Here is a 24,003-nt window from a genome sequence, read left to right as displayed (position 1 = left end):
TTGGTTATCCCATAGCAAGTTAGAGTAATGCGAACACAGATTTTGCACTGATAAACAAGCAGCCTGCATTCCTGTGTGTCCTGTTATAAACGCCCCCCATCTCCCTGGGCTCATGCCATATGGCTGAAGAACTCCCATAATGCTGTTCACAGTTTGGTTAACACAACTTAGTGCAGAAGCTTAGTAGTTTTAAAGGCCATAGAATAATTGGGTGTGTTGTGCCACCTGGTGTGGCTGCAAAGAATTACAACCATCCTTCATACTGTATTTAGTATATTACCATCAACCCTTAAAACAAATTAATAAAACATTCATTTATTTTACTAGTTCATCACCTTAATACATCACACACAAGCAACAACATTATAGGAAACATGTTGTACCTAGAGGGGTTGGTAAGTTTGTACATCCAACTTCACATTTAAAATATTAACTTTGATTAATCTCCTGAATTGGAGATCCATTTCGGCAAATAAATAATGAGACCTCAGTAGTAACACATAACTGAGCTATGGATTAATAATTTAGGAAATTCCAGTTTAATGTTTTTTTTACTGAATACTAAGGCCTGGTAGACCAATATTTTATCCTCTCCTATTGCCAACAATAACAGGGTTAATGATTTGTTTGTCATTTCACAACATGGTGATGTAATGGCCAAATGGCATAAATATACACTAACATATTCACAAACTGCAAAATTGAAAGTACAAGTGCATAAATTATTCTGTACATAATCTTAAATCCTGTTTAAGATAAAACACTTTGCACCTATTAACAACACAATATAATTTATTTATAGTATGTTTCATCTTTACAGCGGTCATATGTGTACTTTACAGTACAACACATACAGATTAAGTGCACCATGTAGTAAAACCAGTCTTAGACCCTTTTGGATTTGCCTGATGTAAATGCGCTATTACATGGAACTAGGAAAGGCATACATATTTCTGATTATACATCCAAATACTGATAATGAATAATCTTGACCAGGCAGTAGATAATAGTGGTGATATATCTGTGGTATAATAGGAAGCGAATACAGTTTTTTGGGTACCATATTAGTTTTCAGGCATCATCTTTGTTTCTAAATAAATTCAATTGAGGCAACATTTTCTGGGTTTTTCAGTAAACAATTGTAATAAGACATAAACAGGCTTTCGAGTCTTTATCATAATTTGCTTCTGTCCAGCCTCTTTTTTGTGGGGTTGGGATACTGTGGGTTCTCAATAACACCCTCTCCAAACTTGAGCTCCAAGAAGGCTCGGTGGTTGTTGGGGCCGTAGGCAGTGACGCCGGCAAAGGACATGGGCACCAGCGGCTGCAGAAAGTGCTCTGGGAACTCAACGTCCTGCTTATGCTCTGTCCATGTGTCTTTAGTCATGACGCCATTACGCGGATAGAACGGCCACAGGTCAACATGCAGGTGGTTGGCCTCGCTGTATTGGACCCTGTAGAAGTCTCCTTCAACTGCACGCTCCCACACATAACCGTTAGCATCCACAAGAGAGCCTGAGTCAAGGTTCTTCAAGTGATCACAGTTGGGAATATCTTCTAGGTAGATGCCCAGGTCCACATCATAATCCCATGGGATGATGTCCTGATGACGGACAGCACCAAGAAGAGTCCCCCCTTCAAGCCAGTAGCGCACACCTGAAGTCTCCAAGATGTTGATAACATATTTGGTGGTTTCCCTGAGAGCCCGCAGACAGCAGGGAGGTGTCCAGCGATCTAGATAAAGGTACTCTGGAGTGTCGTCCTGCACAGTGCCAAAGCAGCGAGACGTCTCTTTACTGCACCCATACCACTGTTCCTTCCCATCAGGCAGCAGGAGTCGCTTTAGACCAAAGCTCCTCATGAGCTTCCCAGTTGTCTCCTTTAATCTTGTGTCGGCCTTCCACTGGTTGTGAGCGGAGCTGAAAAGGGGCCGGTGGTTTGCTGCGAAACAAGGGCTCTCCAGCAGCTTGACCTTCCAACCTCTCAAGGCAGTCTGGACGAAGAGTGAGGAAAAAAGGGGCCGGCCCAGAGGAACAGAGAGGTTAAATAGATCCTCAGTGCGAATGAGGACAACTGCATCTCCTTGTAAAGCTGTACACACACTCCCACTGCTCCCAGATGCAGCTGGCGAGTACGTGGCTGTCCACTCTCTGAGATTCACCCGCAGGTGGAGACACTGTACAGCAGATCGAGCCAGCACAGGGGAAGCTACCAGCCTCACAGGCCCCCCACCCTCACCTTCCAGCTCCCTGATGAGCCTTTCAATAGCCCGAGGTTGTTCCAACTCTACTCCATCAGGCACCAGTAGCACAAACTCTGTCTGGACATGAAACTCAGGCCTGTGAGCTTGTGGTGGCTGGTCCGGGCTGGGGGAGAGCACTAGAAGGCGCGCCCCCTCTGGGAGCAGCAGGGGTGGGTACGGAGACGCGTCAGCTACAGCCAAGAAAGGAAGCTCGGGTCTCTGGTGGAGGAAGGAGTTAGCCACATCCCCAACATAATTCTCAAAGTTTTCAAACTCCCGAAGAAGAACCGTCACGCGTTGGCCACGACTGTGACCCTCTCCACCGCCCACTCCAAGGTCACCTCCAGCTCCTACAAGAACCCCTAGGCCTCCCCCAAGACCTGACGCTGGTAGGGCAGACCTTCTCGTGCCCCTGCCAAGCTCCTTCCTCTTTTCCATCATTTGCTGCTGGGCCCGGGACACGAAGTAGAGAATAAGGAGGTTGAGGACGATGGCGCCAGTTAACAGGCCCTGGCAGAGACTGACACGCATGGCAACTGATGTCTACTCTGCAGTTCCTCTCAGGAGAAGTATGAGATTAGTCCAATGGTGGGTCCTAAGTCCCCATAAGTGTAACAGTAAAGGGATACTGGTGAGGACAACCTGTGAAAGACAGCAAATATATATAAATACAGTAATTGTAACTGTTTTTCCCTCACCATCCGTGGGCGTATATGTACAATTCTAAGGAGATACCTTGCCTGTATGGTACAACCATATGCTAATAAAAATTTAAAAAAACAGAGGATTGCTTTAATTTGAAAGACAGCAGTGCACTGAATTATGCTAGCAATAATCTGTTATATTAAATATAAAAGTAGGACAGCCATAGCTTCATGCAAAGGTAACTTTCATATATAAACTAGCAGCATTTCCAATCTTTAAAAGCATACTGGTAAAATAACAATTTACCTTAATTTGGATGCATCATTTATCCTTTAAAATGTAAATAAACTGCAGTCCACCCCATCATTCATTGGCCATGTTATCAGAAACATTGATAACGTTAAGCCTATTAACTTTGTTGTACTATATTGGTATTCATGATGGTCCATCTTAGCAGGCTCTGGTAGCAGAGGTGGAAACCAGGCTTGATCGGTGGCAGACAACACAAAAATACATATTCATTTTTCGCTAGGTTTGATTAAAATACAGTCTCTAACATTTTATCAAGAAATCGACAGCTAAGTGCACGCAAATTGCATCAGAAAGTGCCATTATTATGTAGCCTGACCCAAACACAACCGTGAAACCCATCTGCACGAATCACGCTTGCCGAATGCCCAATGTCCGCAGCAACAACAGAAACACTTCCGCCTCAAAACCATCAAAATAAAAGTGGCATCTTTTAAATTGTAACGTAAACCTAATGTTTTGCACAAAAAGTAATCAGAATACATATCAAACTGTATTACTGGGCCAAGGGTTATTTTCACCTATAAATAAAAACACAACTATGTACGGCACAACATTACACTGCTACACCCTCTCTCTCTCTCTCTCTCTCTCTCTCTCTCTCTCTGCAACTGCATGTAAAAAACGATGAATTAGAAACATTTCAGGAGATCTTAACACTACTGTAAATACAATTATGAGGATGAACATTGCCGATTGTATTTGCTTTCTTGGAGATATCCATCTGGTTAAAATGATAAATCAAAAGTTGTGTCCACAAAGTTTATTGGATATCATTCCAGTTGATTATGGATCCGTAATACAACTATTGGGATTTTATGGCACACACAATAGCGGTCGACATGTACAGTGCGTGGTTTCGTGAACATGTTTTAATGCAACTTCAAACAGGAAACAGTTGTGGATAATGTTGGCAAACTTCACTGTCCTCAAACATTCCTGCTCACAAAATGGCAGGAAATGAACTCCCCTAGCGACATGTTCAGTGTGTGTTACTGCAAACATGGCCCTTTATTTGTCACCCACATTGGGTAGTTCCAAAAGCAAACACAAGGAGGGGGAAAAAATCCGGGATTTACAGAGTAAAAGTCGCAAACAACATTTTAACACTTGTCTTGAGTGGTAGGCATATTAAAAGCCATATTTTGAGTAATTTTAGTATATCTTTTCTAATAAGAATTCATGATATATAGGGCCAATCGGTAACTAAACAGGCCACCATTTTACAAATATTTATCTTCATTGTCGTGTTTTATTTTGAAGGTTTTGAAAGCGGAAGTGTAGTATATTGCTAACTGAATAGTAATTTTGCTCTGTGCTTGTGAGAAAAGGAAGAAAAGAGGGTCGACCATAGCCGAGTGCTGCTGGGCTGGAAGAAGGGTACGAGGTACTTTTCTACATTACTGTTCGTACACTCTGCCCGTTTCCACCTCCTTATACTGGCGAAAGGTTGAACGGTTAAAATGGAGGCGGATAGATCCGGCGGAGGACCAAACCCGAACTCCGGAGGCAGCAGCGGAGCGGGGCGCAACCCAAACGGGCCCAAAGCAGCACCGGGCCAGGCGACATCAGCTGCGGCAGCCGGGGTGATGGCAGCAGCAGCGGCGGCGGCAGCAGCAGCCGGGGCAATGCCCGGATCATCGCAGGCTAGGGAGCTACAGGACGGGGACTCGGGCATGACGCTTCCCGGGATCCTACACTTCATCCAGTACGAGTGGGGACGCTTCCAGGCCGAGAAATACCGCTGGGAGGCAGAGAGAGACGAACTCAGGGTAAATTTGTTTATAATTTAGCCTGCGTTTGCAAATCCGAATAAAGGCCAGAGCGGATATGGCAGGAGCTCATTTAGTGTCGCTTTGTGACAGCACACATGCACGACAATCAATCAGTTTCGGGATGCCACAATGCTAACTGGCTAACATTACACCCTATCATATTGTATTGTGTTGACCAGGATGTATTATTACTAGACAGTACATGGCAATGAAGGGAATCTATGACCTCCACCAGATGATCTCCTATAACCAAACGGCCACTCATACATTTTAAGCATAAAAAAACCACATGTTTTCAGAAAGCATCATTATACGCCTTTTGGCCATATAATCAGTTAAGTTACATTTCACTCACAAAGAGTTCCACTACCGAGTTGGATTATAAAGGTTAGCCTTGTTCAGTTTACTATAACTGAACAAAGTGTTGTCCAGCAAATAAAAAAAGGTAGGTAAACAGTGTTTAGGTGTGGCTACTTGCAGTGTATCCTTGTTATTAATGCATATGCACCAAAACATGCCTGTACCAGACTATTTTGAAAGATGCATTGTATTTTGCAGGTCATTTTGAAAACTACCCACTTATTTCACTACAAAACATCTTCAGATAAAGTTCCTTGAGGCCATACTATTTCATATCGTATAGTGGTTTGTAGTAAAGGTGTATTTGGTGGCATTGTAATGATATCCTAATTTTGAATAAGGGTATTTTGTACTTAAGAGTCAGTTCTGTGGTAGATGGACATAGTTGATAAGTATGTAATGCAGTTGCTTTTTTTAAGTCAATCATACTTCTTTTAACTGTCTTGGATTATCATTGGTTCATTAACCTCATACCACAACTAAACTATAAAAAAGTATGAAGATGCTATGACCTGCTACTAACAAACACATGCTGGATGCCTTCATTGCTATAAGTGAACTTGTGTCATTAAAGGTTTTCAGTTTTAGTCTTTAAATGGCAAGACAAATCGATGTTGAACGTGTGAGTCAATGCTATAGAAAGGCTCTTGAGCAAAGCATGGGTTCCCTAATGGTCCTAGTTATTTAGAGACTGGCAGCAGAAGACAGAGGTTGTGCTTTGCAACGTCCCAGAATGCATGCAGGTATAACTTTGTGAGGCAGAAAAATGCTGGGTAAGATTGTGCCTACACATCAAATTGTTCCATGATTAAGGCAGGTTTGGTAAACATGCACACATTCAAGATGTTTTTGCTCGGAATGAAGGGATGAACAGTTCATCTTTTCATTCCTACCCATTTGTGGTGTCTCTATCCTGTAGCCACCGTTTGCTTCTAATTACGATGATATATCTTCTGGAGTTTATGAGCTTGACAAAACCACAGATAAAATAAACATATCATAGGCTCTCTTCTGACACTCTGCATCCCACTTTGCCCCTGACTCAAACCCATGTAGTTATAAATAGGATCTGTGATAAAATATGGATGACCAATAACAAACTGGTTGTGCTCGCTGCTTTTAAAGTCGTGTGTGGGAAAGAGTGGGAATGGAAGGCAGAAGCGGACCATGGCTATGTCCAACAAGCCATTAGTGCTGGTTATGGAACTTTGTTTGCGTGTGCGTATTTGCTACACATGGTCTGGTTTCATGGGTACAATTAGCACCACGTCCTGTGCTGAGAGAAAGAAGGGATTGCGAGAGTGCCAGGCTGAAGAAATTGACCTAGCTTACATTTTACCACCCACAGGCCACAGTCCACAGGCCTTTGGCTTTTGTTGCCAGCATGCTGGCAGGGCTATCAACATGCCAGTTATGAGGCCCCCCTGGGCCATATCCTGTGCAGTAAGCACCATACTGTACATGTATGCTACTCACATGGCGACTATACATGGCATTTTGAGCTTTTATGGCATTTGTAAGGCTAACGGGACATGGAAACTAGACTATATGCGAAATGTTACCAACGGCAGCAAAACCATCACCATTATTTGAGATTAACACTATTTGACCATGTGAGTCTCTGTGCAGCTGCGTGGATGGCTGTGTCTGTAGCAAAGCACGTCTCAGTGAGACTGTAACACGTGCTGTCTCCCTGAATGGGTTTTTTTCGTCGTGAAAGGCCACCTGTGCTGTCGCGTCTCATGTCACATTCCAGGAATGAAGACCCTCCCCGCACTGGGCCAGGTGGGACGTCCCATCGCAACTATAGGACAGCAGTAAAGGGGACAGGTGGCAGTGGCCTTGTCCCTCTGTTCTTCAGACATACAAGACGCTTCTTCCGAATGTGTTCAATCAAATTACATTACTACTGCCCTGCCTGAGCAGACTTGTTTTAACCTCATACTCATTATCATTTAATAGATTAACAAATTGGGCAGCAAACATCTCATCAAAACATCACCTTATTCTGCAGAGAACACAGGACACCTTTACCTGTTACTACCTCTTTCTATTATACTCATTGTCAGCTACTTAATTTTATTAACCAGTCAGTGTGAGTAGTTGTATAGAATAGATTACTGGTGACCCAGTTGACATCACTTCCTGTTGATTGTGGGCCAGGGAGGCCCCTGGGTACACATCTCTAATTAATAGCTCTGCACTCTCAGCTATGACACAAATATGACATCCATATGTACCATATGATTACAGTGTATGCCACCCTTGTTCACTTACAGAGCTCCTGTTTTAAACGCAGTGGTGTGTTTATCCCCCTTATTTTACCCATCTTGTTGATCTGTTTGTAATTCTCTCCTATTTGTTGTATTTCTTTCTCTGCTCTTCCCCTGAAATCTTAAAAATTACGATAAGATTGTTCCTCTTTTTATTTAACAAAAGGTTCATTACATGCAGTTTATTTGCTTCCCATTGCTTTTCAATCATCTTCAAATCAAACTTAGGCAGCAAGCCCAACTTTTTATGTTGCCATTCTCACGCTGAATACCACACACTATGATATGCTCCGTCAAACCACACTGTCCCAGAAAAGTTCATTGCTCTACTTGCTGTCTCCTTGATGCTCTTATGGGGATGAAGGGATGAGAAGATGGAGGGTGACCAGTGGAGGAGGAAAGCTGCCCTTGACCCTGTTCTGTAGTAAAGGGAGACTGACAGAAAAGGCTAAATGTGTCAGCGCTCCATGCTACAACAAACTCTGGAAAGGTCAGCAGCAGTTGGTCATACTGAGGAAAACCCCCCCACAGGAAAGAGAGATCAGATGGCACGAAAGGATTGCCCTCAACAAGGTTCCTTTGTATGTTGTTAGAATACCAACACAATACAGTGAATAAAACAGCAGTATCAGTGTTGGCAGGACTATATCAAATGACACAAAAAAGTATAACTAGTGAATTTGTTACTCCTCAACATGGAACAATATTTAGAAATCAGATTCAGAAATCCTTTATTAGTCCCACAGCCGGATTTTTAAAAACTCGAGTACATCTGTCTCTAGAATACCTTGATAACCTGACATTCTCCATTTTGGCTCCTATATAAAGGGTCAATAAGAACTCCTTTAACAACTAATAAATGGAGTTCTTTGTCTCACCTCTGTTGGACCAGGTCCCACATACGAGTAAAAGCAAGCATGTCCCAATCTGAACCAGACAAAGGGGAAAGAACAAAACAAAACCAGAAAAAGCTAAAACAACACAATGCCATGCATGTTTTTGTTAATGGCTTCACACACTTTAATAGGGGTATTGGTTTTGTGATCTTGTTTTCCTTCTCAAGCTAAACTGCATTTGTTCTTGTCCCAATGTCTACCAGGAAAATCATCTACTCTTTACCACTGAATTCCATTACCCTACCACTTTCAAAGATACATCTTGTAGGGAGAGCCAGTAAAACCAGGTCAGAGCCAAAGTAATAGATGGAGAATGGCATACAATTAACCCTTTGACAGACTTATCCCTGTGTTTTGCCTTTATGATTCAGAAAAAGGGCAGTTCTTAGAGTCTGGGTTCATTGTCATCTTAATAATTGAGTGCGGGGGTGTACACATGCAGCCAGGGCTTTATCTTGGACATATAAGCAGAGTCAGGGATTTAAAGTTTTGGACACTCCTGTGAACCTGTCCTTCTGAGATCACCGGCGCACAGGGGTGTGATGGTTATCTCTGTGTGTGAGCAGGTTGTAGCTCGTCCGTGTGTATGAGTAAGAGTTAAAGTTGTGTGCCTTACCCCTGAAGGATGAAGTACACACATTCCTTCTGGAGGTGGAAATTACAAAGATCGTTGATGCTTTGAATAATTTAGTTTCTTAGTCACCAACTATTGTCTTAGCACTTACACTTACAACACATACAAATGAACAGAAGTAAATGATCAAATGATTTTTCATGGTAGGGTGACATTACTATGACTGTTGTTAGTTATCTGCTGTTGGTTTAGGCCTAAGTTATTTGTTCAGTTCAGTAAATAGGATCTAGCCCTTAATAACATATGTTAACTATAGGTGAAGTGCGCAGCATCCACCTATCTGCAGCTAGTTGTCACTCGGATGGTTTTAGGTCATGGTGTTTCACTACTGAGTAAAAGCTCCGTAAAAGATGTGTCTATTTGTGTACAGACTACCTCATATCTTACCCCGCTTACTCTTGAACTGAATTGGTTTTACACGATACAAGCGAAAGTATCAGAACAGAGCTTAACAGAATTTTATTTAAATTTTTTCATGCAAAAATACTGTTTTCCAGTCTCTTAAACATGGAGATTTGTTTGCTTTTTTCTGTTTTAAATAACATTAAAATGATTGTCTGTGGGTTTTTTTCTGAAAAAACAAGACATCACTTGGAACTAGAGAAATGTTGAAGTACATTTTTCACAATTTTCTGAAGCAAAAGATTCAACTAAACCATAATCTGCATATTTATTAATACATAAAATAATTGTTTTTGCAGCCCAAACATCTGATTATTAATTTCATAAATAATAAATCATATTGTATTTGTTATTAATCACATTGTAAGTATAGTACACCTGCTCCTTGGAATGACCAAATGTAAACTCCATAACGTTATCTGTATTTCACACCTCTTAGATCTAGCCTGCAGTATTGACATGGTAGCTTTGACAATTATCTCCCAAATTCTCAGCTAAGTATATAAAATCACATCGCATTAATCAGGATTACGCAGCAGTAGTAGTAAGGTTTGCTTGGCAGATTATCCGGTGTTACAATCGCCCTCCTAGCCAGTTATATGACTGTGTGTGTGTGTGTGTGTGTCTGTGTGTGTGCGTCTGTGTATGTGCATGCACTTTCCTGGGTGATTGACTACCCTCTCAAGTAGACCGATTGCCTGCCCCATGAGATAGTGTTTTTAGACTGTTCTAGTTATACCGAACAGTGTATGCACGTGGGAGCAGACTCATGGACACAGACAGAGACATCCAGAGGAGAGATGGACTGTAAAACAACCGGTATTACTGCTCCAGCAGCACTTGACACAGTGAGAGAATGAAAAAGACAGGGTGATGGTGAAAATGCAAAACAATTGTCCCTACAATCATCTGTATGCAAATCCTGAGAGTAGAAACATGCCTTTTAACCTACTTCTTACTAGGGTAGTTACGGAAGGACATCTTCATATCTTATAGTTGTACATAATATAGTACTTTTTCAAATTGTTCTAATTTTCTTACTATTATGACCCTTAAAGGGATGAAACCTGAATTATATTAATAAACCGAATTGTAAACCTGTTAAAAGATAGCATGTGACGATAATTAGTACATAAATAGTTATGTAACTAAAACATATTAGTTTGGATGTCAGCAGCACTAATATGTATATTTGGTGATAATTAAGAGCTTTAAAAAAAAAAGTGTTTTCCTGTTAACCTGTGCTCACACACATGCACTTATTTTAGTTTTTCGATACAGTTTAAAAGCAAATTTGCACATTTTGATATTTTGAGTGTTATCTCGCAGTGGCATTAAAACCCTATTTCTAACTGGGATCTTGTTTGTTTTTTTGTACCAATTTTTCATTTCTAACAGAGGCCAGATACTGCCCAGTGTGAAGCATCCTTTGCTGCTAAACACAGCATATTTAAAAATGTGTTATAAACTTTCTCCTCCACTCCGGGAATCCTTTCACACCTTTGTCAAGTTGTCCATTATGATGCAGTACCCAGAGGAAGATCCTGTCCAAACATAGTCCTAGTCAAGTCTTGACAGTGTTATCACCCTTAATTCTTTCATTTTCACATGTTTTCTTCTTTTCACAAACACTCTGATTGTTTGCCTTATGGCAAGAATGGGCAGTGAATATTTTCGTTCCTTAAGGTGAGACTTTTATCTGCTCAGTGAGGAAGGAAACGGAAGGAAAATGAGAGGGGAAGCACACAAAGGAAGGATGTGTTTTAAACGAGGGTTTTGAATTTGGCCGTTGTGTGTCTTGTTTTTCCTCTTCTGCAGATGCGCACTGAGGCCTTGGTTAGGAGAAGTTAAAAATAAGAGCCCTGTTCCACAACCCTCTACTTATTCCTCTGGGTTTTCAGAAGTCATGTTTGCTATGCCTGTCACATCAAACTTTTTCCTTCCCATTCAAGGACTTTGTTGATCTAATAGTTTCTAGATTAAAATAATATATTGATGCAGTTATAGTGTTGATTGACATTGATTTAATGATTTTATGCTTGTGAGTGGTTGTTGTTGAATGTGTGCGCCTTTTTTAAAGGTCCCTTACCCTCCTGTATGTGTGTTTCAGGCTCAGGTGGCGTTCCTTCAGGGTGAGAGGAAAGGGCAGGAGAATATGAAACAGGACCTGGTGAGGCGGATCAAAATGCTGGAGTACGCCCTCAAACAAGAGAGGTCAGACAAATGGCAGGAATCTCCTTCTTTCTGTCCCTCATGTGTTTTATCCACTCAGACAGCTGTCTGTCATTTGATCGTTAAAGGTCTTCCTATATTTGCTTGTTGTACTGCCTTCATGTGGTATTTTGTGGGGTTGCAGGGCTAAACACCAGAAGCTTAAGACGGGAAATGACCAGAGTCCCGGAGACAAGAAACCAGAGACAGAGGCTGACCAACGTATGTGATTACATTATCTGTTACTTTGGCTTTACTTTTAGTAAAGTTGCTGCTTTTCTCATTTACTTCTCATTGCTGTTGCCTCACTATTGACCAATCCTTTTTCTGTAGTTCCCAACGGGCCTGCTGAGTCAGACTCTGAGCCAGCAAATCAGATGTCCTGGAAGGAGGGACGTCAGCTACTACGCAAGTAAGGCCTCTCTTTCATCAGCTCCTGTTGATCTCAGTGCTATACTAATGTGTTTCATGAGTTCTTTATCATTAGTGTTATACTTGTGATCTAGACTGGAATGATTAGATCATTTGAATGTGGTTATATATTCATATGTGGTTTTCCCTGTGTAGATATCTTGAGGAAGTGGGTTATTCAGACACCATCCTGGACATGCGGTCTAAGCGTGTGCGGTCGCTGCTCGGGCGGAGCAGCCCAGAGGCTAACGGGCCTCCACCTATTGAATCCTGTCCTGAGCCCGAGCCCCGGGCGGGGGGAGAGTCGTTGTTAGTCAGACAGATAGAAGAACAAATCAAGAGGTGAGACTGTGGAAGCGGACACAAGTGTTAATTAAGGGTTTCTCCACTCATCAGATAAATAACACCCACAGTTTGCAATACTAAATGATACATACATTTTCTTCAGTTTAGTTAAATCGCTATATTCATCTTAAATATCTGGTGTAAAAACGCCCAAACATGTTATACCTTATCAAACTAATGCAAATACTGATGTCCTAATTTACTCATCATCCCATAATAGGATCGTCTATTCACAGACATGACCTCGAAATATGATGGTATGCTTTTTTGGCAGTGCACACACTGCTCCTCTTCAGATCATCTGACCAAGACCCATTACAAAAATCTATGTATTAGTTTGTGCAAAATCACTATAAACAGTTCTATGCTAGAAACTACAAAAAGGTCTACCATACGGAAAACATACAGATGACTAAAGTGCAGTAAGGTTATTATTGGTAGGAAAACTTACTTACTCCAGGTGAGACAGAACATGAGTCATCATTGTATCTTAAGGCATCTCTGTGAGCATTATTCTGTAGCAGAAATGTGAAGATAGTGAAACAAAAAGCACACCCTGATCTCAAAAGCCAACAGAACAAGATGCAGAAAGGATGTCTAAAACGGAGGGCATCCTCCACCATGACAACATGGTAAGATTTATAAGAAAAAAATAGCTGAAATCTATTCAAAAAATGGTTATGTACAAGTAGAAAACTAGATGAAAAAGCACATGCATCCATAAAACTCAAGAGTTGTTGATCTAATAAAACCTTTCTACCATAATAATTAGAAAAGCTAAACTGTTATGTAGACTGCTGTAGCCAAACTTCTTATACTATGGTATTATTTATACATAAGTATAATTGAGGTCAACCTGTAGTGTCCTAAATGATCTTTTTGTCCTTTTTGAATTGGAATGAACATAGCAATTGTGTGTGCATTTGTAGGAATGCGGGCAAGGAAAGCTCGAAGGAAAATCTGGGAAGCTCGGTGCTCGATAAAATCCCCTTCCTGCATGGCTGCGAGGATGACGATGAAGACGACAGTGACGAGGAAGATGACTTCCAAGGCATGGCCACGGACTGCATTGACGGACCGCGCAAGAACAAGAAGTCTCGTGTAAAGGTATGATGTTAGATTTGAAAGGAAGTTGGGAAGACAAAGAACATCTGAATGACTCAACACAAATTGTAAACTTGATTGATGACTCGTCACATTATGAACGCTCTTCTCTGCTCTGTTCTCTTGTCCAGATGGGTTCGGAGCCCATGACCACAGACCTGGACCCGGAGGACGAGGAGGACGAAGATGACTCAGAAGATGCCCTCAGTGAATTTGACTTCCTGGGCTCGGGGGAGGATGGGGAGGGGGCGGGAGAGGCCCGGATCTCGGGGGACGGACGGGAGCTAGGTACGCTGTTGCCATAGCAACATCATCAGCACTGCCAGAATCACTGCCACCAGTGTATCTGTCTTTTTTGCCCCCCCACCCCTCCCCCTCCCTGCTCACTTTTTTATCTTTTACTTCTCATTGTGTCCTGGCATCTCTTCTTGTCAATAAAACCAACCTCTTTTCCCAACCACCTGTCTCTCTGTCCTGTTTCACGAGCTGTCAGTCTGTGACTCTTTAGAGTTGTGTAGCTGTCACCTTTGTGCTTAGATGTATTTTCTGTGGTGCAGGGTGGGGTCATTTCAAAGGTAATCACGCATGCTGCCCTTTCTTCTATGTGCGCATTTCATTATTTGAGTCATGTTTACACTGTGACCCTGTGCTCTTTTTAAATTCATTCTTATTGAAGAGTCATTCAAATTGTATGGGTGTTTGTTTTGCATTTAAAGAATGAAGTCTATTTTTTTTGCCCTCTGTCTACATCCGTCTGTCTCTTATCTGTCCGTCTGCTGGCCTCTCCATCCTTCCTCCGCCCATCTGCATGACTGGATGTTTTGTGTCTCTCTCCTCTTGCCGGGTTCAGAGAACCGCAGGAACAAGTTACAAGGCATGATGTCGGACTTCCCCCCTAAACCCACCCCGCCCCCCTCCGTATCGGGACAAGCTCGCTCCGGGGAAGGTAAGACCCCTCCGACGATTTATGCCCCATCAAAAACCATAGACTTTCTTCTATTGCCCTACACACATGACTGTAGCTTAGACACCGGACAACAAATTTAGAGGCTGTCTTGTTCCATTTTAATACCTGCGTGGGGTGAACTTAAAAAACTGCTCCAATACCTATAAATATATCCGCTGGTACACGGTTTGGGAGTAAGGAAACAAGATTATTGGACTCTTGCCATGGAGATTTATTGCTATATTTAACATTATTTATTTCTAAGCCTGTATTTATCAGGCCGTGATGTTTTGAGGATAACTTTTGTGAACTTCCACCCCGAAACCTGCAGGTGGAGCCCTGGGTTTTTCCTCTGACGTCTTCATTATGGATGCTGTCGGAGGAGGGGACATGAACCTGGGTGAACTGGCTGATCTCACCGTTGCCAATGACAACGATCTCTCCATGGATGTAATTGCATATTTCTACTGGTCAACCAATGGGATGTAATCCAACATACATGTGCACACTCAGAATATGTGACTCTTTTCAAACGTGTGTCCCGTCAGATGCAGGATAACAGAGAGGAGTTTAAGAAGACATGGAACCCTCGTTTCACGCTACGCAGCCACTTTGATGCCATCCGTGCTTTGACCTTTCACCCCAGCCAAGCAGTTCTGCTCACAGCCTCCGAGGATGGAACACTAAAACTGTGGAACCTCAACAAGGCCATGCACTCTAAAAAGTAAGAACCCTAACCCTCACCCACTGGGAGTGAAGACAATTCAGAACAAGAAATAAATTAATATAGCACTTTTTTTTGCTGTAGGAAAAAAATGTGCAAATGGAAAATAAAACTAAAAAACAAATTTAAAAGTCTGTCCCTTCACAGGAACGCAGCATTGGATGTTGAGCCCATCTACACATTTAGAGCACACAGGTGAGTACCAAATAAAAATTCACACATTGTCTGAAAACTGTGTCACTGACACACACAGAGGCAGTGCCAACACTCTCTCTCTCTTTCTGTCCAGTGGAGCTGCTCTGTCCCTCACCATGGACGAGGACGGAGAATCCTGCTACAGCGGGGGTCTAGATGGAGCTGTCAGGTGTTGGAAGATGCCGGACCTCAATGTGGATCCTTATGATAACTATGGTCAGCCCTTCTCAACTGTAGATGGATAAGAATAATCCAATTTTAGATGTGTTTCCCTTTTTTAACATGTGCGTTTGTTTATCCAGATCCAGGCATCGAGAGCAGTGTACTAGCCGGTCACGAGGACAGCGTGTGGGGTCTCACATACTCAGCAGTTCACCATCGTCTTGCCTCATGCTCAGCCGATGGTACCATTCGCATCTGGGACCCTCAGAACTCAGCTCCCTGTCTGTCTGTCTTCAATAAAGAAAGAGGTAGACATTGATGTGCAGTTTGTAGATGTGCTTTTTAGCTTTGCATCCATGACTCACAACTTTAACCATCTCCTGCCTTCTCCCAGAGCACGGCACACCCACATCAGTAGCATTTGTGGCCACTGACCCCGACCAGGTGGTGGTGTCATTCGACGCTGGAGAGACGCTGCTCTACGACCTCAACACGGAGCAAAGCATAATTTCGCTAGAGACGCAGACCAAGGACGGTATGTTCTGGACCCTATTTGTTCTAGCACAAGTAATATATTGTTGCGACAAGTTAAAAGAGAAGTACTTAAATGAGCAAATAAAACAGATAAGAGTTCAATCGTGTTGTTTTTCTCCCTTTGCAGGCAGTGAGCTGATCAACCGTGTTGTCAGTCACCCATCTGAGCCCGTCTCCATCACTGCCCATGAGAACCGCACCATCCGTTTCCTGGACAACAAGACAGGTATCTGCAGGTCTTTTATCTGTATACTCGTCAGTTAATTTCCTTTTTCGCATTTTTTAAATTCTAGAATGTGAATAGGTCTTAATGAGCTTGCTTTGTGTGTTTGTTTAGGTAAAGTTGTCCACTCAATGGTGGCTCACCTGGATGCCGTCACCTGTCTCACTACAGACCCTAAAGGCACTTACCTCATCTCCGGCAGTGAGTACTTCTCAGTTTACTACTACACCTTAGAATCAGGCTTCAATTTACAAGTCAACCTTTTTAATTTACAAAAACATTTCCTCTCCTCCTCCGCACACTTTTTTCACAATCAAACATCATTGTACAGAGAGAGATACCAAAGTTTCTTTACATCTCCGGAGCCTTATAGGATGTGTGTGTAGAAAAGGCAACAAGCTCTAACTGATATGTGCTGGGTCCAGGCTCAAGGGCGTATGGCACTCTCAACTCTTTCCAGAAAACTGCCAGGACCCTGCCTGCCAATAGCTGTGCCGATATCTGTGTTGATAAGTTATAGATTAAGAATGGTGAATCAGCTTAGAAACAGAAAGCGCTCAACTTTTAGTGTGAATTTATCAAATGTAGCTGCGATTCCACGTCAGTCACTGCTTGTCACACAAAATCAGACTGATAGTGTTTTCAACAAGCTTAAACTTGCTTTATTAAATGTCAGATTGTTAGCATAAATACATTTTTAGTCAATGATTTTATCACCAAGCACAATATGGATTTTATGTTTTCAACTGAAACTTGGATAGACCAAAATAACAGCGCAGCTGTTCTTATCGAATCAACCCCTCCCAACTTTAGTTTTATCAGGCAAGAATGCATAAGAAAGGGGTTGGAGTTGCTATTTTGTTTAATGATTCCCTTCAATGCAAGCAGATACTGTATCTTATGGCACCCTCACATCTTTTGAATATGTGGCGCTTCAGCTGAAATGCTCCTCTTGAGCTATGTTCCTAAACATCTATAGACCCCCCCAAATACTGTGCAAGCTTTTTTGATGACTTTGCTGAACTGCTGTCTATAATGTGAATTGACTTTGACCATCTAGTCATTGTTGGCGTGTGGCAAGAAAATATCTCCATGGAGAAAGGCCATGAGCGTGAGAACAGGAAAAAGAGAGTCTAGAAAAGCTGAACGCAGGTGGTGAAAAATAAATCTCCAGGTTCACTTTGAAATCTATAAAGAAAGACTTGGTGTTTATAATTTGGAATTAAAAAAGGCACGACAGTCTTTCTTCTCTAACATCATTGCCAAAAACACGTGCCTTGTTTGCTACCGTTGAGAGACTAACAAACCCCCCAGTGTCGGTAGCCTCTGATTTTCAATCCATCAGGGCCTGCAATGATTTTGTCTCCTTCTTCACTGACAAAATTCAGAAAATCAGACATGCACCATGACACAATTCCAGCAGATTAATGATAAAGACCTAGAGGACATTATTCAACATCTGAAGTCCTCCTCCTGCTGCCTTGATATTATACCTACAAGCTTTTTCAAAAATGTTTTTCATAGCATGTCCTCAGAGCTACTTCATATAGTAAACAGGTCTCTTCACTCAGGTGTATTTGCACAGGCCCTAACGCAAATAACTGTTTGGATGTGTTCCAGTCAGGCTTTCGACCGCACCACAGCACTGAGACTGCTCTTGTTAAGGTCTTCGATGACATCCACTTAAACTCAGACAGTGGCAAAATCTCAGTGTTAGTATTATTAGATCTCAGCGCTGCATTTGACACTATTGACCACAACATATTACTAGACTGACTAGAAAACTGGTTGGGACTTTCGGCAACAGTTCTAAATTGGTTTGAATCTACTTAAAGGACAAGAACACTTTGTTTCTATAGGCAGCTACACATCAGAGTTGACAAATATGAAATGTGGGGTTCCTCAAGGCTCCATCATGGGGCCTTTTCTCTTTAACATCTACATGCTACCACTGGCTCAGATAATGAAAAGCAACAAAACAAGTTACCATAGATATGCAGATGATACACACATTTACATTACCATTTCACTAGGAGACTATGCTCCAATTCAAACACTGAGTAAGTGCATTGAACAACTCAATGACTGGATGAGTCAGAACTTTGTCCAAATAAACAAAGACAAAACCAAGGTAAATGTTTTTGGAACAAACGACGAACGACACAAACTCAGTACTGAGCTTCAGTCAGCAATGTTCAAAACAACTGCTAACGCCAGAAACCTAGCTGTAGTCATGGACTCTGACCTGAACTTCAATAGTCACATTAAAACAATCACTAAGTCCGCCTACTATCACCTGAAGAACATATCTAGGATTAAAGGACTAATGTCACAGCAGGATCTAGAAAAACTTGTCCATGCTTTTATCTTCAGTAGACTGGACTACTGTAACGGTGTCTTTACAGATCTCACTAAGAAATCCATTAGAAAGCTGCAGCTGATTCAGAACGCTGCGGCTCGAGTCCTCACTAACACTAAGAGAGTGGATCAAATCACTCCAGTTCTGAAGTCGTTGCACTGGCTTCCTGTCTGTCAAAGAATTGATTTCAAAGTTCTGCTGCTGGTTTATAAAGCCTTGAATGGTTTAGGCCCAAAATACATTTGTGATCTCCTGCTACATTATGAACCATCCAGAACTCTCAGGTCTTCTGGGACGGGTCAGCTTTCTGTCCCCAGAATTAGAACTAAACAAGGAGAAGCGGCGTTCAGTTATTATGCTCCAAATATCTGGAACAAACTTGTGTTGAAAGGTGCTATATAAAGAAACTTACCTTGCCTTACATCATTAAATCAATTTTGTTCACAATTGAGTGTTTTTAAGGAATAAATAAAAATGTATTTTCTTAAAGAGATATAAGCTGTGATTTAAAAAAAAAAAAAAGGTTATTTATACTCCACCTATACATGTATAACTCAATACATGTTTTAGATACAAAAAAACAAACAATCAGAAAGGTTCTGTACAACCTTCAATCTTGGTTCAAATTACAATGTAATGCATTGATGACTAAACTGTGCATTACGTCTACATTGTAAGACAATACTGTATAAGGGGATCCTGCACATTGCATTCCTTAGTGATCCTTGCAGGTAATAACACGGTTTCCTTTGTTTCCCCCTTTCCTCTGCCCCCTGCAGGCCATGACTGCTCTGTGCGCCTGTGGATGCTGGACAACAGGACGTGCGTGCAGGAGATCACAGCTCACAGGAAGAAGCACGACGAGGCCATCCATGACGTGGCCTTCCACTCTTCACAGCCCTTTATTGCCAGCGCCGGCGCAGATGCACTTGCCAAGATCTTTGTCTGAAAGCATTCTGCTGTCATTCTGGTGAGAGAGGGGGGTATTTTTTCTTCAAGTCTTTGACAGGAAGCCTGTATTACACACTGGTGGTGTGTAGTTTGATTGAAGCATATTCAACAGCCAGTGGGGGGGTTTAATGAAAGACTATTGTGTTACATTCTGGGAATTGTATTAAGTCTTAAATGATTGCATGTATAGCCTTATGTTCTAAGTAGAGCTGCAGTGGATCTCCAAAAATGTCCCCTTCCCCGTTTACGGTTAAATTAAAATTAAATTAAAATAACTGAACTTCACAAAATTAAAATTTAGTTATTTAAATTTTTTTTATCAATGGCTTACATTTTCCAATCTATAGTTGTTAAATTGTTACTTTCCACTTACTTTATTGATATGGTGTGACTTGATATTTGTTGTTGGAATTGTACAATTGCTAATGACCTAACTGTGGTTGTTTCTGCATTTTTAGAGTCCTACAAAAACAACTGGGCCAAAAGAGACTGAAGACGACAGTGAACACATTTCAACTGCTTACACACACATAACACTCAACACACACTTGTCCTGCACCCCACTGGCTGGGTCATCGCCACAGGACGTCACCTCCCTTCAATTCCTCACTTTTCTCTGATGCCTCAGTGACTTCTTGTTATACTAATCACACTGCTTTTTTTTATAAAATCCGTATCGCTCTGTTTTCGAATAATAATCTTTGGAGAAACACTTTTTCTACACTACAATGTTCTGTTCTTATTTTTATTTCATTCTGGCACAGCTATTACAAACTTCTGTGTGTTTGTGATCGACCTGCTGACACACTACTCACATTTCACAGAGAAACCACCAAGGATCGCTTGCACTGCACATCGCACACGATGCACAAATGCACCTCAACATTTCATTTGAGATCTTTTTTTAACAAATTGCTTGTGGCTAGCATACATATGTAGGCATGACTAATAACAGTTATCTTTCCCAGTGTGGGTGGAAAACACCTGCCCAACCTTTTCATTGGGATTCAATGTATTACATTCCAAAGACTCCAGGTAGAGCGTGTGTGGTGGCAATTTTTCGGGGTTTCAAGAATGTTAAACTGAGCTGTCTATGATGTGAGGAAACATTAGACAGTTGCTAACCAGTGTTGAACAAATAGCTTTAATTTCAGCTTTATGGCGAAGTCTCATTGTATGTCCGAGTATTATAGTATCCCCATGATTCTGCCTCTAATTATCTTTGTGTGTGTGTGTGTGTGTGTGTGTGCGTTTGCGATAAAATGACACTCTGCTGTACAAGATTAATGAACGTAATTCCACAATCATGGTACATTTCTACAGATGGTCAATGTGAACTCTGCAGCCTGATGGTCTCACACCACATTTACTTGCTACAGATGGATATCATGAAAGTGCAGTTTGAGTCCGTAGACATACAGGGGTAGTGAAGCCAGTCTGTACGCTCTCAACAAATGATGCAGTTTGTGTCATTTGGTGCTTTCCACTGAACACTGTAAGAGTGTGCGTGTTTGTATATGCACTAGCTAAATCACGGTGCTATGAAAGACCTTGTCAGTCTTGAGTCAGAATCAGGGACCTACTTTGTGTGTACATGTGAGAAAGAGAGTCTGTGTTTCTCACTCAACGGGCTAAAGAGTGAATCTGCTTTTTAATGACATTTCATTGTTAAATCATTTCAATACCTGTGGTCTGACTTCAGAATTAAAGTTCAGTGTTAATTCCTCTCATTGAAGGTATGTGAGTAAGGTTGACATTGATCGTTTCAGGTTTTTAGGAGAGCTGGTGATAGTTGCATTACTATGAGGACCACTTGGACGGAACATGTTTCCTCAGATGAGAGCTTTTCAGTTCATCTTTTTTATTTCATCCCAAAGTGTGTGCCAGTTTGTAGGCAGTGCTGGTTTCTCGCGTGCTGTAATTTAATCAGGCTTTTAAAAAACCAAGTTTGTCATTACCTTCACTTGTGTGTTGAGGTGAGGTTCCCTTGTCTTGTTTGTGACGTGCATCAGTTGCACAGTAGCACATTTCTCATGAGAGCTAATGATGTGAAGCTGGTCTCTTTCAGAAGAGGCATGCTGGGAGAAATAGCCTCAGAAGGAGAAAGAAAAATTCCCTTTTTAAAAAAAGATGAGAGAATCGTGGGTGTCAGTTTATATAAGTAACATGACTTCAAAATCAGTCTCGCCGGTCTGTTACTGTTGCTGCTGATTTTGAACAAAACTAATTTGACTTATGCGGAGAAAAGGTTCCTTTGGGACTCCTACTGTCTATCTCTGTCTGTGTCCTGTATTTATTTCTGATAACTGCAGGAAACATGTTGGTTTGCTTTAGGTAAGAGTTGCCCTTTAAGACCTGACCTGACTTCAAATGACTTGAGTCATTTTATCTTAATGTCTTTAGAGGAACAATACAATTGGATGTTCAATCAGTTGATTTAGGGGGCACCCTCCACATTTTTAAGACTACAGGGTCACACTACGGGTCAGAGTTCAGACCCAAGAGTTCAATGTTACCTAGGTAAACACTCTGTCCCTAATCACTTGGGACAAGAGCATTCATAGTTCAGATTTGTTTTCCTAAAACAGCGTGGTAGAGTGTGCTGTTCAGGATCTAGGTTTGACTATTTTATAGTACTGCTGCTGGAAATAACGTCCTGTTAACACATTAAACTACTTTGTGGCTCCACTTTGCACTACATCTAAGTATGGATGCTTCTGTTAAAGAGTGGAAACAGGCAGGGTGCATAAAATGACATTTCACAGGCAATTCCTTTACAATAAGGAGTAAATGCTACAATGGTTGAACCTGCTGTGGCTCACAGTTATTGGATAGTGAGAGTAACTGATGGACCCTTTCTGAGAATAAAGACAAATCAGTATGACACATCAAAAAAGAAATTGAAACAGAAGTTGTAAATGATGACTAGAGATGCCATTACGTGCTGTAAATGTCCATCATTTCCTTGTTTTATTTCTTGCATTTCTTTTCCTTGATTATGAATATGATTATTAAGATGTAAGAATACTGTAGTATCATAAGTGAATCATTCTTCCTTGCTAGGCATAGAATTTGCTTGTGATTGAAAATGACCATGTATAACTTGTAAAAAACCAAAAAGATTAAAAAAAAAGAAAAATTTAGAAAATAAGTTAAAAAAATCTGTTACCAGTCAGAGGCCAAGGTAAAGGACTCTCATTTCTTTGTGTTTTTATTTTTTTATTAGCAATTTATCACTGTGTGATATTTTGTACATCATATTAAGCTGTATTCAAACTATTTCCTCTAACTACAAGGGATAAGAGACCTGCTTTTTATTAATTTTGTTTTATTATATATTTTTGAACTGCATTCTAGCTTGTATCAAATGACTTTCTCTTTTTGTTTACGGGTCCCCTGTTGTATGTCATTAAGGAAGAAAAAAACAAAAAATGAAGTTTTTGTACAGTGAACTGAGAGTTGTGTTTTGTGTTGTCTTTCTTGCCTTCTAGTAAGCTTACAGTACTTTAAAAAATAACTAAACACATGGAAGTATCGCTTACACATTTGAAAATACAATGCAGAAGTAGAATAATACAACAAATGAGACTGAGATTTCCTTCAGCCCTAATAATGTACTTAAGTGGGACGGTGTTGCATTTCCCTTAATAGAAATTGATTACATCTTACATTAAATCCTACACACCTGGTTCAGATCCACATCTGTCAAACTTGAAGTCCCCCCGATGCAGTGGTACACAGGCATTAAACATTTGCATTCCAAGCCTAGATTACCCTGTGATTACCCTTTGTGACCTTATAAGACTTACCCTAAGTCTTATAATGTCCTAACCCAATTTAGGTCAATTTACTAGCTCACCAGTTGGTTTCAACCATGTATCACCTCAAACCTGTTTGAATGGTTTTAATAGGAAAATTATTTTGTTTCATTTCATAACGTTTTTCGACAGAAGAAAGTTCAGTTACCATGTTAAAACTCTTATAACATACACTAAATCCCAAGTATATAAATATGCACATATCAATAACCCCCTGAACATCCTACTGTTGTTTTCAAAGACTGAGTATCCTAATCTTGATTTGTAAAAAGGATGTTCCGCTTTAAAAGCAGCCATCCAGGATTACATTTAAAAACTGACATTACTGGGAAATTATTTCTTTAACAGTGGCCTAGTTTTTGAAGAGCCCTTATTTGCTTTGCCACTTCTTGTCACAGGTGCTGTGTCAGCTACTGAGAATCAAGAATTCAATAATCAACCCTACTCTAAATAGTGAGTTATCTATTTGTTGAGCTTTTTCTCC

At 41.1% G+C, this 24,003-nt stretch overlaps 2 protein-coding genes across 2 annotated transcripts; one reads left to right on the top strand and one right to left on the bottom strand.

The window, feature by feature from the left end:
- Positions 1-300: 300 nt before the first annotated feature.
- fkrp (fukutin related protein) lies at positions 301-3,563 on the bottom strand. The gene is made up of 2 exons (XM_063906217.1): positions 3,194-3,563; positions 301-2,884 (listed from the first exon to the last, which is right to left on the bottom strand). The coding sequence occupies exon 2, from the start codon at positions 2,771-2,773 to the stop codon at positions 1,175-1,177; it is 1,599 nt and encodes a 532-aa protein (XP_063762287.1). The 5' UTR covers positions 2,774-2,884; positions 3,194-3,563; the 3' UTR covers positions 301-1,174.
- Positions 3,564-4,496: 933 nt separating this feature from the next.
- Positions 4,497-23,153, top strand: strn4 (striatin, calmodulin binding protein 4). Its single transcript, XM_063907076.1, has 18 exons — positions 4,497-4,968; positions 11,647-11,750; positions 11,893-11,969; positions 12,081-12,159; positions 12,315-12,500; positions 13,433-13,610; positions 13,739-13,895; positions 14,458-14,553; positions 14,885-15,003; positions 15,102-15,277; positions 15,425-15,472; positions 15,567-15,688; positions 15,775-15,942; positions 16,029-16,169; positions 16,296-16,394; positions 16,506-16,592; positions 19,530-19,720; positions 20,160-23,153. Exons 1-17 carry the CDS (start codon positions 4,660-4,662, stop codon positions 19,697-19,699), a joined length of 2,316 nt encoding a protein of 771 aa, XP_063763146.1. The 5' UTR covers positions 4,497-4,659; the 3' UTR covers positions 19,700-19,720; positions 20,160-23,153.
- The last annotated feature ends 850 nt before the right edge of the window (positions 23,154-24,003 follow it).

Source organism: Eleginops maclovinus, chromosome 18 (assembly GCF_036324505.1).
Source record: "Eleginops maclovinus isolate JMC-PN-2008 ecotype Puerto Natales chromosome 18, JC_Emac_rtc_rv5, whole genome shotgun sequence".
NCBI lineage: Eukaryota > Metazoa > Chordata > Actinopteri > Perciformes > Eleginopidae > Eleginops > Eleginops maclovinus.
The sequence above is the reverse complement of the archived record's forward strand: the minus strand, read 5'-3'. Positions and strand labels throughout refer to the sequence as shown.

Coding starts and splice junctions, on each gene's coding strand:
- fkrp (XM_063906217.1), bottom strand. CDS start 2,773: ATGCGTGTCAGTCTCTGCCAGGGCCTGTTAACTGGCGCCATCGTCCTC.
- strn4 (XM_063907076.1), top strand. CDS start 4,660: ATGGAGGCGGATAGATCCGGCGGAGGACCAAACCCGAACTCCGGAGGC. Junction 12,160..12,314: donor GGACGTCAGCTACTACGCAA/GTAAGGCCTCTC, acceptor TTCCCTGTGTAG/ATATCTTGAGGAAGTGGGTT. Junction 15,004..15,101: donor ACAACGATCTCTCCATGGAT/GTAATTGCATAT, acceptor GTGTCCCGTCAG/ATGCAGGATAACAGAGAGGA.